The sequence below is a fragment of the Amblyomma mixtum genome, chromosome 5 (assembly GCF_055824585.1).
Source record: "Amblyomma mixtum isolate Tamu chromosome 5, ASM5582458v1, whole genome shotgun sequence".
NCBI lineage: Eukaryota > Metazoa > Arthropoda > Arachnida > Ixodida > Ixodidae > Amblyomma > Amblyomma mixtum.
Window position 1 is genome coordinate 34,955,319 of NC_143016.1, and position 15,621 is coordinate 34,970,939.

General features: G+C 43.8%; 1 protein-coding gene across 1 annotated transcript in view; it reads right to left on the bottom strand.

Annotated features, from left to right (window-relative positions):
• Window positions 1–15,621, bottom strand: part of LOC149341732 (diuretic hormone receptor-like) — a 50,005-nt gene that overhangs the window by 11,456 nt on the left and 22,928 nt on the right. Inside the window, exons 3-4 of the mRNA XM_089546695.1 lie at window positions 8,002–8,087; window positions 2,852–2,958 (exon numbers count right to left, since the gene is read on the bottom strand). Of these exons, the coding sequence (XP_089402821.1) occupies window positions 2,852–2,958; window positions 8,002–8,087 (193 nt within the window). The remainder of the gene's footprint in view (window positions 1–2,851; window positions 2,959–8,001; window positions 8,088–15,621) is intronic.

Sequence of the window (15,621 nt, forward strand, 5' to 3'; positions counted from 1 at the left end):
GAAACTGTCCACCGGGTCAAGCGGTGATGAAAGAGAGTTAGCGCTTTAGAAAAGTTAGCGCTTGAAGAAACTAAACAACTTTTTTGTTCACCTAAAAGACTCAGCAGTCTTCTAAAGGCTGTTACAAGGTGTAAAGGTTCCCAGCCAAGAATTTTCTTTCATCTCTCTTTTATTTTCGCCATTCATCTTCAAGTTATTTGTGCATGGATGCGCTATTACAACGTACAGAAGAACGTGGCTTCTCAAGTTTCAGGTGTCAAAACGTGCATATCTGCAAAAAAATACTACTGCTTTTAGTTTCGTGCATGCGAACACGAGAAAAAGAAAGCTATTTTAACTTTGGTTCGCTTTGGTATCGTTAAATCTCGTCTGCAAAAAAAATTTTACTCTGTAAAATTGAAATATACAAGAGCTTCTATGGCAGCTTCCAAGAGTGATAGGCTTCCTTCTTATATGCATTATTTCGTTGCAAACCGCTTTTTTTTTTTTAGCGAGGCTTGACACTGGTGATGCCAGAGACTTTCTTGCAGGACGGGAAAAATGACAAGCACCTTAGCATGTATTGTATCGTAGTTCACGCGGATATTCGGCGTTTTTTTCCCCATCCCCGCCTATGAACGCCGAAAACGGTTGATCGAAATGTGTAGCTTGACAAACAGAAAGAAGTCTTAGGCAGACGCTAACCAAAAAGAGACGCACAATAAAGTCGGAAAAGTGCACATAATATACCATCGCCTTGCACGTAAGCTTGCTGCGGGACACATCATGAACAATGGGGTGGAAAGTGGAATGCTGACATGGTCCCACTTGTCTTTGGACAAGATTGAGCTTATTTTATTCTTTTTCTCTTGTGTCTGAAAAAGTATTTTCTAAAAGAAAGCCTTATTACCGTGTGCCTTACTTCTTCAACTGATCTCGATCAGAACGCTTGGATAAATCTGACAAATCCATCATCCGCAGGCTCCAAGCCGATAGGATCATCACTGAAGCGGGAAAGCGGCTTCATTTGTTTCCATAAAAATGTGCTTTCATCACACGCTACCGCTGCCGTAACCTTTGAAAGTCTTTTTCTGGTTGTGCCGTGCAGAGCTGGAGAGTAAGGCTCTCGGATGGCTGCTTCATTCACTGGTGCGCAACCCTAGAATAAATTTAAGGAATGCTGACGCTGCTATGCTGCTATTATTCTAAAGGCCGTATCTCATAGGGATCATTTGCTTTTGCTTCATTTCTATTCTGAGCCCAGTTGTTCACAGTTTAAACCTCTGCAAGGTTGCTGAATGCAGCGGGGTGCGTTTATGCACCCCGACAAAATTCTCCAACGAGAGGCACATTAGGAAATTTTTGAGTATCTTCCAAAACATTGCCGCCCAAGGAACGTCAAGTTTCGGACTTCATTTAGTCTTTGTGTGAAAGATGACTGCCTGTTTTAAAAAAATCCGGATACATCACAGTTAGTTTACTTGATTTGGTCTGACGTTACACTGGATTGTAAGTGTCATCGCAGGTGGTGCTTTATTCTGTAAAAGCACTCATGTTCAATACTTTTTGAGAGCATAGCGGCACCCTATCGCTACCAAAAGAGGCCAATGGAAAGCAAGAGCCTCTTTTCATTTCAATTTCAAAATTATTTTCTCCCAGAATAACCCTAGACTGACTCCTACCCTGAAACAGTTACTCGCTAATCTTTTTCAAGTACTTGACATAGTACGTCAATTATTGTACCGCAGCCGATAGAGCGTGACGTATTTGGAGTCCAACTCTATTTTTGCTCCAGTTGGTGATTGAACTATTAATTCCGGATCCGAAACAATTGTCAGATCACATATATTTTCTTCCATGCATCCCGTACACTGCAGTGGGTTTTCGTCTCGGCATATACAAGGGTGAATTAACCAGCACGAGGAAGTGCAGTCACCACGGTGTCCGAAGGTCTCTTTGTGAACCTCTTCCCCCCTCCCTCCACAGATGCTACGGTAACGTCTATGTCTTCCCTTCGGTCACGTCCCCATCATTTCTGCAATGACAGCGTGGCGCCACCTACAACTGGCTCTCCCAAGTACAAGTTTCGCGAACACGTAAACATAATCATCGACAATTTATGTTCTCACTTTCAGTTACACTCGTTATCGTGCGTTTTTATCTTTTTCAACAAGAAAACCGGTCAATATTAAAGCGAGACAACTATCCCGCAGTATTTTCTTTCGACTGGCTAGACAGAAGCAGCTAAATATGATGGTTGTTCGAAAGAACTGCACACTGGCCTGCGAGAACTTTGCATGGATTCATTCAAGGTATCCTAAAATAATGTTTCTTCATTTCTTTCTCGTCCACAGTTTCCGCCTTACCTGTATGCATTACTATTGTTCTGGAAGGACTGGGAGCAGCCCCGGCACATATAAATAGAACATACACGCTTCTTATTCAGCCATGCATCCCATACATCCCTGTGCAGCGTCATTCCTGCCTAATTTTTCTGCCAATATGCCGCGAGTTACAAACAAGTGCTTTGTGGCCTTTTAGAACAAAGAAGGTTAGTTTATTCCTATAACATAGCGTTCACAAAATTGCATTCTAATGTTTTAAGACAAAGCTGGAAAAATAACTAAATAGGCTTGGCAGATTTGAGCAGCCACACGCAACTGTCGCACCGATTATTCCGTGTTCCCACTCGCCGCCACAAGCAACGAGTTATGCGCTGTATGCAGGTTGTGTAAAGGAAAGTGATAAGTTCCTGAACAGAGCACTGCCAACAGTAAGCAGGCGTCATTTGTCCTGCTTGCTCAGTGGAAACAATGGGGCTGCTCGTTTCCAAGCAAGCAAACAAAGTAAGGAGGATAAGGCTTCCACTTACTTGAAGTGGGTGAAGATGAAGAGCGTCACGCACAGGGCGACCAGGGATATCAGGGAGAAGACGAGCAGGATGTAGCTCGCTATGGCAGGAATGTTGCTCGACCCCGACTGCGAATGGGGAAAGGGGGGAAGAGGGAAGAGGAGGAACAGCGCATGCCGTACGATATCAGCGATTGCGAAACCGGCGTTTTTGGCTCGGCATTGGCTTTACAGAGCAAAAGAAAAAAAAATAAAAGCAACATGCTCGTGCTACCTCCGGGTAACGAATTCCGTGGGGCTGTTTATTTTTTTCCTTACCTTAATCCGTCAACAGAAAATCATTCGGTAAATTAACTTGACCAAATATGTAAGCATTAAGAAACAGGTTTTAGAGCGTAGGACTATCAGGGGACCAGCTGGTGCAGTGGGACGAACTGATTAAATTGCCAGTTACAAATTATTTAGGAAAAAAAACACCAAACATAGCAGTGCAGAGAGATGAAGAATACCAAAGCTTGACTACCGTTATAACGGAAAGCTTTAAAGCACACACTTTCAGACGGCCTTCAGCTCTTGTTATGCATTTCTAAAGACACCAACGCTGGTGCTTGCACTTTCTTCGCGGCTTCAAATGGCTTTGGGATTAGATCTGTGAACCTTAAAGCCCTTTGAGGAAACCAATTTAGCTGAAATCATCGACAAGAAGAGGAAGTTTCCTTGAGATGCCAACATTCGTGTTCCTTCCGCATTCATTCCTCAATTTATCTTATATAAAGGCCATACCGGGAGCCGATATTGAATTTTCTGTACTTGACTTCCCAAGGAGCACCATGGGATGAAGTCTCAAGCATACAGGCGAATTCTCACGCGAACATTCTTCATGCTGCAAACTTTGATCTGACTAGAGTAATTATACTGCTATCCTTGTAGGCTGATTTATGTACGATCATCCTTTGTATGCCCAGATGTCTATTCACTGATTTAGCTATGCACTGACTTGCTCACTCACTCAGCTATACAAGTTAAAGGATTTCATAAAAGCTTTCCTGTCACCGGCGGATGCCGCACAGACCAATTTTTGGAGAAAAAAGAAACGCGCCGAAGAATATAACGTTTGTTACCAATGAAGAAAAAAGTAAAAAAAAAACGCGTTTTTTTTAGCTGCTACATTCACCAAGAAAGGAGAGACCAGCAGCTATTTCAATGGTGGGCAATGAAAAGAAATAAGGCTAGAAGTTACCATGCCATAAATACGAATTATTAGCATGTTCTGCTAATGTTGTCGAAACTGAGCACTCAGATAACAGTTAGTATACAGTGGTGCAAGTAATTAGATCAATGCTAACAAAACCATTCATTAGAGCTCGAATACCCGCAATGAAAAGAGCAAAATTGATAAACCTTACTTCGCTTCAAAACCTAAAACTCGCGGAACAAAAAACTGAACGATAAAGCCAACAATGCGTTATAAAATAAAGAATATGTTAAGGCAATATTCTATTTTTATGTTTTTGATGCTTTCTGGCACTAACATTTTCCCCTTTTCCTAAGCAAGCTCAGTCATGCAAAGCTAAAACAAAATAAAGGGAAGGAGAACTGGTCATTCCAGAAAAAATATTCAAATGTCGCTGAACGTCAGAGCAGTCGTGTCATTTACATTTTTTTTTCTTGATTTCCGCAGCACGGCTTCGGCTGAAAGACTTCGCACAGAATGATTTCTTCACCTAAACTATTTTTTAGGCCATATCTGCCGGGTTACATTGCGAGTAGAAGGACAGATATGACAATAAAACCCAGAATTGCTGTAATTAGGTGCCGTTGGTCAAAGTACCCTTTATTCTTAATAGCCTTTAAGCAGTAATTTACCAACCCATCTCTCAAGTCTATAAACTGCTGCGGAAACTAGGGAGAGATTGCACTCAGTAATGTCCTCTGGCACGCGGGTGATTTAAGGCGAACACGGAATGAAAAGTACGACACGCATGCATCAAGAGGATATATCCAGTAATCAGGGGCAGCTTCTAATGGTGGATACCGAAGTAATTAGTTGAACTCGTAATGGTGGATCATTCATAGAAATTAGGAACATACAAATTAAGACAGCCATAGCTATTTAGTGAAAACCAACATGGCAAATAGGTCACAAAATCACCACTTTATGACCGCGGTTCGAAAAAAAGACAATAATTGGGGATTCAGGCAATTACTTTCCAACAGCGTGGCTTTTTGGCTTGTTGGTGCATGATCAGATCTGAGCGAGTCTGCAGCGCAGCAGGGGAAGAGGACACACGAAGAAGAAACGAAGACGAGCGCTAACTTCCAATTACTTTTCAAGTTACCGTCATATAAGGTTTTAAACTGTCTACACAATGAAATCTGCCGCTTCAAGAGAAGCTCGATGAAGAATTTTGAGAATTATTCCTAACTCACACTTTACCGTGCCTATTGAAATCGTCCAGTTCGAGCGATGGGGTAAAGTGACTGATTCTGTGTGATCCGCGCCGCTTCTGGACGATTAATGGTATCCAGTATGTTTCGTAAAACAATGCTTCAGTTTCAGATAAAGTGTTGTCATCAAGCACATGAGAAAATATTCCTAAACTTCCAGTGAAACCTGTCAACACGGAGCGATCACTGGGAGCATGGCGTCCAAAGTGGCGTCCTTGCTTCGCGCCAACACTGCTCAACAATAGTGGTGTTTTGGCGATCCTGCACCACCAGCACTTCATTTTGTAGATGGCCAGCTCGGACTATCGGCAGATGCCCATCTGTAACTTACGTTCTAGCAGTTGCCGAGGAAATTCGCTGGTTTGTGTGCCTCTCTGACGGTACTGATCATGTTCTGAACAATTCCGAGCCACCAGCTCAGTATCGGATCGAATTTTCTTCAAGACGACCAGAGATCGACCTGGGCACTACAGTGCGGAGTAAACCAACGTGCTTCGCGCAAGAAACTTATTTTTTTTTTACTGGTTGAAGAGCTTAGCATTACGAGCTCTGTAACTCTGAATAATCATTGTCAAGTAATAGCGCACAAAACTAATATTGCAGACTTTTTATTCTCCTATTCTCTGAATAAATATAGAGTTCTTTTCTTGTGTGTGTGGGAGTCTATCGAATTTTGGCAAATAAAGGATTTTTTTCTTCATAAGCAATACACATCCTGTTCTTGCTTTATGTCATTGAAAAGAGATTTCTTTTGGCTACACCATGCCCTGCAATAAAGCAATATTTTTAAATTTATCGCTGAATAAATATTTTACGCAAAACATCATGAAATTATGTGTCTTCTCGCCGTAAAGAAGGAGTTACTGAATGCGTACCGCTCCACATAGGCCAAGCATTCTAACTCTTAGTGCGAGTTAAACAAGCTTTTCGTCTAAAATACTGGGACATAAAACCATGATAGGTGATTACTTGTATCAGCACTGGTGACGTCTTCACATAAATCCACTCATACATGCACCAGAATATGTCATTTAAGTGGATAGCCTGGCTTGTGTATGCACCTTTTAACGTGCATCTCGCGTGCCCGAAGATAAGCCTGGCTATGCAGACGAAAAAAGAAGTAGCACTACAAGCCTTACGCTTTTTCGAACTACTAGCGAGGAATAGTGTGCGAGGTGATAAAGTAATCTAAAGATAGCATTTATTTAGCTGAAGCTCTAGTTTTGTTCATGGTATAGCAGCTTGGCCTAAAATTAGTGGCGTGCTGTTGGAAGCGAGAAAAGATTGCAGTATAATTTGTGTCTTCGCGGCAAACTACTCCTTCGTGGGATACATGGATGCGGCGCCTGTTTTAAAATAAAATACCTAAACAAATACCTAAACACGAAAAAATCGGAGTGTTTTTATGCACCCTATATAATGCGTATTTCTGAGAAAATTATCGCCAAATTTTTTTCTGTGGAGTATGGTTTACTTGACGGACTGAATTTCAACTGATTTAAATTCCGTTTGCCACGTAGCTGTACCTTGTCGACCGTAGTGCCTTGTTGCAGGGCATTGGGGTGGAATGATGTCAGAGACGGCGTTTTGTGTTCAATCGACTTTAGACCCTTTTTAGGCGCACGACAGACGTGGTAGTCTTGCATGCGTATTGGTAAAGATATGGACTACAGTGATGCAAGACCGCGGCTGCTAATACGTAGTCCAGCAGGCAAGGATATAATGGTTGATGCTTCTCATACCTTTTAATTTTAATCAACCAAAATCAAATTAAATCTAATCAAATATGATCAAATAACTTCCAGGTCTACTAGCGCCCGCAGAATAGCTTGAATAGAGTGCGGAGCCCTAAATCAAAACGAAAACCAAATTTCCGTCCCATAAAATTTAGTAAACAAGTGGCGCCCATTGGCAACAATGGCTGCTTCACTTCGGACTGGACCCACCTGAAAACAAAATGTTTACAGTTTCAGTGTTTTCACTCCTCATAGTTTCAGTATGCCTGGAATGCAAAGTGCGATTCACTCTAGAAGAGGTGTCCCTCCCTGATACCGATCAAACACGGGTCAGTGACATCCTAGCCGAATTCAAGAGGAAGAAGTGGGCTTGGGCGGGGCATATAATGCGAAGGCAAGATAACCGCTGGTCCTTAAGTTTAACGGAGTGGATTCCAAAGAAGGAAAGCGTAGCAGGGGGTGGCAGAAAGTTAAGTGGGCGGATGAGATTAAGAAGTATGTGGGGATAGGGTGGCCGCAGCTGGCACTGGACAGGGTTAATTGGAGAGACATGGGAGAGGTCTTTGTCCTGCAGTGGGTGTAGTCAGGCCGCTGCTGCTGCTGATGCTGCTGCTGATTATGATGATGGTGACACTAGTTCTGCACACAATTACGAGCCCCCGCGTTTATTTGCGTCTCTGTTTCGCGTTTTAGCACTGACTCCCAAGGTCATGGAATCTATTTGTGATACCAAAGCCTGCAAGGCTGACCGACAACCCATTAGTGGAAGATGGTTGGTTTAGGTTGGTTTATGCGATTTAACGTCCAAAAGCGACTAAGGCTATGAGATACGCCGTAGTAGAGGGCTCCGGAAATTTCGACCACCTGGGGTTCTTTAACGTGCACTGATATCGCACAGCACACGGGCCTCTAGAATTTCTCCTCGAAAGAAATTCAACTGCTGGCAATACGAGTGCGGTGATCTACCCGTCTTTCGACCGAGACTTACCCGGGGCAGTAGATCCAAGCACTCGGTGTAGTTGGTCCAGTTGCCATGTAACCAGGTTCCGTTGCTGCCGCACTCCCGGTGCGCTTCTGGAAAAAAATGATGATGGTGTTGATTTGCTTTCAACGGTGCATGCGCAGCTTGGTAAAACAAAACACCATTACTGAGGGGTCTTGGCAGTTGGTTATGGGGTGTACAACTCTCAGGTATGCGCCGGTCGTGACAGCCCATGTCCAAAGTGACGTTTCTTTGAGTAGAACGGCAGTATCATTAACATTGTTAAGATGATATCACCGATGACGTTATTTAGGAGCCAACTACGTACCGTTTTTGTGGGCGGGTTAAAAAAAAAGTTGGTTACGATAATACCAAATATTACTGCTCTTCAGCGGCATCCTGCGTTTCTGCAGTAATACCTAAAATAGTTGTGCAGAAACGTATTCGTTGAGAATTATTATGAGTGCATGCATTAATGGTTTTTTGTCCGACATGGGGAAGCTTTGACACGCTGGCATTGACGTATGACTTACTAACCGAGAAAGTCCATGGTAGAGAGAGGGTGCGGTAGATGGTCCTTGGCGATCACAAAATGAACAAGGGAGGGGAAAACCTCAGGTCATGGGCACTCCCTTCGCACCCACCTACGCGAACATTTTTATGAGGCTACTAGAATCTAAACTTCTAAATTCATTTCTAAAAAAACCACTCATATACCTGCGGTACATAGACGATATTTTCATGATATGGGAGCATGGGGCTGAGACCCTGAAGGCATTCGTCACACATTTCAATTCATTCCACTCCAGCATTAAATTCACCTTCAACTCCTCGAAAACGCAAGTCAATTTCCTTGACACCACTGTCTATTTAGAAAAAAGCAAGCTCAAAACCACACTTTACAGGAAGCCTACTGACCGACAACAATACTTAGATTTCACTAGCCATCATCCAAGACACTGCAAACAAGGTATATTCGTAGGACAGGCAACGAGACTAAGAAGAATATGTAGCGACGACGATGACTACCTGAAACACCTCCACTCGCTAAAAAACACACTAATCACCAGAAACCATCCACAGACAACCCTTAATAATGCGTTCCAACGAGCAACCACTTTGAAACGAGATGTAGTTCTTAAAAAACGAACAAAAGCTAACAGTCAACGACCTCCTGCACTTATAACGAAATACTCAAACGCGCTTCCAAACATAAACAATATCCTGCGGAAATACCACCCCATTTTAACTGGTAACGACCGTCTCAAGAAAATATTTCCCGACGCACCAAGGGTAACATAGAGACGCAACACAAACCTGGGGGACATCCTGGTGCATGCTAGGCTCGGTAAGAAACCACCACCGACAGTAACTTCATGCTCTCGACCTAGATGCAAGACATGCAAACATTTACAAAGGGACACTACGGTTAAAAGTACGGCAAGCGATTTCAGTTTCGATATAAAGACCAGTTTTGACTGCATATCGTCCAATATTATCTACATGCTCCAGTGCTCCTACTGCCAGAAACAATATATCGGAGAAACCGGACAAACAATGAGTGCCAGATTAAACGGGCACCGGGCTGACACAACACGGAATGAACAGAAGGCAGTGTCGACCCATTTTAATCAACGCCATCACAAATTCGACGAACTCAAATTGTTCATTCTTCAGTCAGGCTTCAAATCGACTAGGGACAGAAAATACAGAGAAGCATTCCTAATCCACAAATTTAAAACACTGCAACCAACAGGGATTAACATGTCCAGAGGAAACCTGGAATCTCTCAGGTACATTCCAGGGTCAGCATAATTTTAAATTAACAAATGTCTTGCACGTGGTCAGACTATTTCCTAGAACCTCACATAAGTATATTGTCGCTCCTTGCACCCTTCCCACGTCATATCTTCCACCACATTTCCGGCCTTGTCACCCTCTCCCTTTGTTGACCCCTTTTTTTTTTTTTTTCTCCTAATCCCCTGCTACCAGTTCTCGGAAACCATGACACTCCTGTTACCCCCTCCGCCCCCACTTTTTGGCTTTCTCTGAACACGAGCCATTTCCCCCCCTCCCCCTGCCTTGTCCTTCCTTGGAAATGCTCCCCTTCCTTTCTCCTTCCAGTGCCAGCTTATTTTTTTTTATTTTTTTTTTCCTTGTTCTCATTTCCCTGTACCACGCTGACTAATCCTTTTATCTGAGTTTTGCAGGTTCACCCAGCGCCTCCCCCCCCCCCCCCCCCCCCCCCCCCCCGTCGCAGCCCCTTCAAAGCCTTTTGTTCATTACACACCCCCCGGATATAAGTTGTTCCACTATTGCAGCCTAACGAATCATGACTCACCTCCCTCCCCTTCCTGACACGCATCCCCTCCCACACCACTTTCCTTCCCCACCCCCGGGGCCATCCTCCTCGGAGCGAAGGCCCTATTTAATCCCTGCCGATGATGAACGCTTTGCCCAGACGAAGACAAGTCCCCTTGTAGAAACGTTGCCTCTAGCAACCTGAGGTTTTCCCCTCCCTTGTTCATTTTGTGATAACCGAGAAAGTGGTTGTTAGAAAGCGACTATGATATGTTTGACGGTAGCGATATATTTACGTTACTTTTGTAATCATATAATTCTGAAATTTTGTCCCAAATACTACATGCTTTCCTTTGACGCGCTTTTGATGCGCGTTTTATTACATATGCGCTTTGTTATTAGGACCTTTGTGCACATACGCATCCTGTTCGCTGTGACTACTGGGTGAAGCAAGAGCCCTTGTCAGGCTGCGCCATTAGCTCTTGCTTTTTATTTTTCGCCTTTCTCTTGTATATACAGGATGAATAAGCTTCGAACTTCAACTTTTTATTTTTCGTCCCAATCAAATGTTTTATTTTTCCTCCCCAATTCACACTTATTGCGTCCGTGTCCCAAGAGTACCTAATAGGATTTCATGTCTGTCAGCCTCTTCCACGTTTTTACGTTATTATTTTGTTTCAGTCTGTGCCTGTCGTTTTCTAAAAGCCGAAATCAATACTTACCAGTCCACCTGGCTTTAAGCGCTAATAATAAAGTCTCTAATTAAGAAGCCCCAGTTTTTCTCAATATTTTGGAGGTTGGGCGGTGAGGGAGACTTCAAACTGTTGTTTTTCTCCTGCCGTTCGCTTAGTAAAGGTACCTGATTTAATTTAGTTTAATAGCGCGTCCATGAATCTTTGCGTTATGTTCGCAGCTAGGAAGAAAACTCACTTGCACAACGCAGATCAGTTTGACAGCAATTTTTTTTCTCATTTGTGTACGGCTTGGATTATTTTATTCTCTTGAGGATTTCTCAGCGTATTCAGAGATTTTCCTCATTACCCGCCCCAAAATACTGTTGCGCACATACCTCAATCACTTCTTTTTCACGCAGTGTACGCTCTCAGCATAGCTGTAATGTTCTCTCTTTCCATGTTTCTTAATTATTCTTGGGAAAGAAGGGGGATACATTTGTCCTTGTCCCTATTGAGCTGCATAAAAACTTAAATGCAACAGGTATAGTGCGTTAAAAATACAAAAATTGCGATCATCTGGTCTAGCACGCATCTTCAATACGCAGTCTCGCCAAGAAAATAGCAAGGCATACTCGCTAACTAGCCGCCAAGCTAGCTCTGTGGTCGTGGCGCTCTACTGCTGACGAGAAAGACCCCGGCCGCGGTGGTCGCAACATCGGTGGAGGCGAAATGCTAGAGGCCAGTGTACTGTGTGGTGTCATTAGATTTTAAAGGCCCCAGGTGGACGAAATAATCCGGAGCAATCCACTACGGCAACGCTGATATCCTCGATTGCTTCGCGACGTTGAAACACCGTACGCAATAACCCATACTCGCCAACAAACGCAGGTTGCCTGCACGGTTAGAAGCAAAATAAAAAAATCATTTTTACCTGTGGCATACGCCCACTTGGCAAATTTTTATCTCTGAATTATCAAGAACGGCTGCTGACAATGTTGTAAGCTCTTACATAGAGTGAAATACACTGAAAATAAACACCACATCATTGGGTAGAGTATGAACACAGAATATTCCACTAGCCCATGAATTTCACTTCCAGTGCCTGTCCTGCGAAGGGACGAGGGTATCATGATCTGTAGCAGTGTTTTTCATATGAGGATCATTCTGATAATAGAGGCTGTAAACGTCCATAACGTCAACTACATGCAAAACTGATCAAGCGCTCAAGAAGCAGTCGTTGTTTTAGAGTAAGGTTTATCACGGATTGCCATCTCTCATTGTAACATCGTATCCTTTGCTTTCCGACTGGTGAGAAAATCTGCATAGGCGACACTCTGCGAGAGGGCAAAGGCTAATGGCCGACGAGGGAACGTGTTTGAAGAGGCTGTGAAGGAAATTGGAGTTTTTTCGTGTATTGAATTCTTTTGCAAGAAGGTGGGTGGTTCTTTGAGACCTAGACAGACAGCTAAGTTTGCATCCTCTTTAAGAATCACGTGCTCAAAAGTTGCGCCGCAACCAAGGGCTCGCACTGACCACGTGGCGCTCGCTTCGTCTGCTAATTGAGGGTTGCCTCATGATGTAGCTACATGAACAATGAAACAGTGACTATTACGACACGGCGTTAGCGTTGAGCAACCGTCTTTGTCTTGCAAAACATCATTTGCGTGCGCAGGTTCGCTTAGTAGGTATACAATGGAACAAAAAGTTTCTCAGCCATGTCCTAAGAGAATTTAATGTTATTACCTTTTTATAAATTTGCGAATGTCAGTATTCAAAACCTTTCATGTGTTTCGTTTAGTTTCATTTTTGCATAGCTGGCGAATATTTCTACTGTCGTGATCTATTTATTTTAACAATTCGCTAGCAGTTGTACCCACTTCTACTTTTTATGCCATTGGCTCACTGAATGGACATGCTGCAAAACCGTTCCTTAGATGGCCATCCTAGAGACCGTTCCTTGTATTACATAGCTAGTTGGTGTAGATCCTGTACGCAGCTTGCTGAGGACTCCTTGGCAGTCGCATGCACGTGATTGCAACCGTGTCTCTTACCACCAAAAAGCACAGTTATAAAATTAGACTGAATGAAAATAAAAGATTGAAATCTTAGAGACGAATCATTAACAGTACCGAGTGCCCCATAAGTTCTGCGATGGGGATTGTAGCCCAGATGCGAAGCAAGCAAACACACGCCCACAGACATAATATAATTGCGTTTTTGAGTGTTTGGGCATTAAGAATGCTTAAAAAAATAAGAATTGGTTGTTAAGAATTAAATTGAAGAATTGATTAAGAAACTGATCTATCTTCGTACGCTTTACCAAGGTACTGACAGAGAAGACGGTTGATGACCTCTTCGGAACTGTAGACGTCGCACCGCAGCACAGCTGGTGATTCCAATGTTCTTCTTGCAATGCGATCACAGCGACAGCCTACTAAGAAGAGATTCCTTGCGTCGGGAGTGTCTGGTTCAGGCTGAAGCCGCACAGAAGCACCCAAATATTTATTAGGCTGAGTGTCATTCTGGTGAGCGTTTATATGGCAGAAAGAGAAGCTACTTTCGAGCACCCGGCCTCGAAAGTGAAATAAAGAGGCAGTGTTCATTCTATTGAGTTGAACTGAATAACGAACTCATAGATGTACCACAGTCTTCACATTGCTCTTGCTTAAACATTGTTTTCTCTGAGCTGAAACTGGCAATGTCAATAATATTTGACATACAGTGTTTCTTCGCCTTGCGTCGCAACCGCAGTGATTTCTGCGCGGACATGCAAAATTATGAATGAAGAGTAGGTCTGGCGCCAAGCACGAAAAGGCACCTTTACGCCCGGCTAATCTCTTTTATGCGATACTGAACACTCGTGTCTGCAGTCACTTTTGCTGCAGTGAAATTTGACTGGAGTATCACGAGCCACAACATACGCTAGTTTGGTTTGGTTTGGTTTATGGGGTTTAACGTCCCAAAGCGACTCAGGCTATGAGAGACGCTGTAGTGAGGGGCTCCGGAAATTTCGACCACCTGGGGTTCTTTAACGTGCACTGACATCGCACAGTACACGGGCCTCTAGAATTTCTCCTCCAAAGAAATTCCAGCCACCGTGGCCGGGATCGAACCCGCGTCTTTCGGGTCAGCAGCCGAGCACCATAACCGCTGAGCCACCGCGGCGGCCAACATACGCGAGTAAAATTAATGAAAGTGGTTAATATCACGCAAGTCATACGCATTTCTCACATGGTTACCGGCTGTCAATGGCTACGCAAGGAAGTTCTAGCAAACTTGACTGATAAATCAACACTGATCGACTATCCGGAGCTTTATGTTAAACACTCGTACTGCGCACTTAGACCGTGCCTCAGGTACGTAGCCACGCTGGTGACCAGTCAATCCTCTAATGCTTGGCTACTGTGCTCTGCGAGCACAAGCAATGTGAGCCAGCACACCCAATACCCAGCTCTGCATCTGCAGCGCCTGCTCCTAAATCGCATCGTCGCACACTCCTGTGGCAGGCCCAACGCGTCATGTAAATCCAGTTTCACGGTACTTACGTTAATCTCAGCACACAATACTCGCATCCCATAGCATGAAAAAGGAGTTATGACTTGCCTTCTTCGTTCCAAAGAACAGTGGTGCCACAGATAAACTACTTAGTTAGTTAGTTATATGGGGTTTTATGGCGCATAACAAACTATGGCTATCATGCGCCAAACACAAGGTTAGATGATGTTATGTCAAGTAGATAAACTACTATCACGCAGCCTATCCACGCCGCGTGTAGCAGACGACGCGCTCAATAGGAAGCAGACTTGACTACAGTTCCGTTTGCACTGGTGACCGCCACTGGGGTGGTGTTTCTGGCGTAACAGCGAAACTGGATTGTACTAGTAAGGCTGGTGAGCAGGACCTCGACTGGGCTCTTTAGTAAGTTAGGAGATACACACTGGCTCTCTGGTCACCCATTTCTCCTTACAGTGGCAAACAGCGCCTGTCCTGCAACGACACGGTCACACGATGGCTAGGGCCCACGTCGAGCTCGGGCTGTGATGTCACACAGAGGACCCTCTACACCTGGCTGGGCCAACCGGCAACTATTTTCCGATATTTTGTGTTGTAACCGACCGAAAAAATCAAGTTTGAATCCTCTCGATGAGTGTCGACTGTCTAGTGTCTAACACGCCCACTCTCGTGATAACAAAGAACTGCAGTTGCCATTCAGAGCGTTCTAGGGGTTCGTATGAAGCAGATGACGCATCGCTAGACGTATGGCTCGGCCAACTGAGATCTAACATTAAGCGGCCTACTGCCTCAGGACGTCCGAGCTTAGTCCATGGATATGGTCCGTGAAACCTTAATACACTTGTTTCCCCTCCATAAATGAAGAATACCCCAATAATCTCAGATTAGTTGATGAACCTGCCTTGTTAGCTAACTCAGGTGACGAATAGCGAAGTATGATCGAAGACCTGCACGGGCAAAGCAGAACGGTCAGTCTAAAAATTGAAATGAAGAAATCCGAAGTAATGCTCAACAGTATCAGAACTGAAAACACGAATTTATGATATACAGCGAATCATTCGAAGTAATAAAGGAGCACATCTACTTGGGGCAGGTACTGATCGCAGATCTGGGCAATAAGAATCTTGAGGAAAATGAA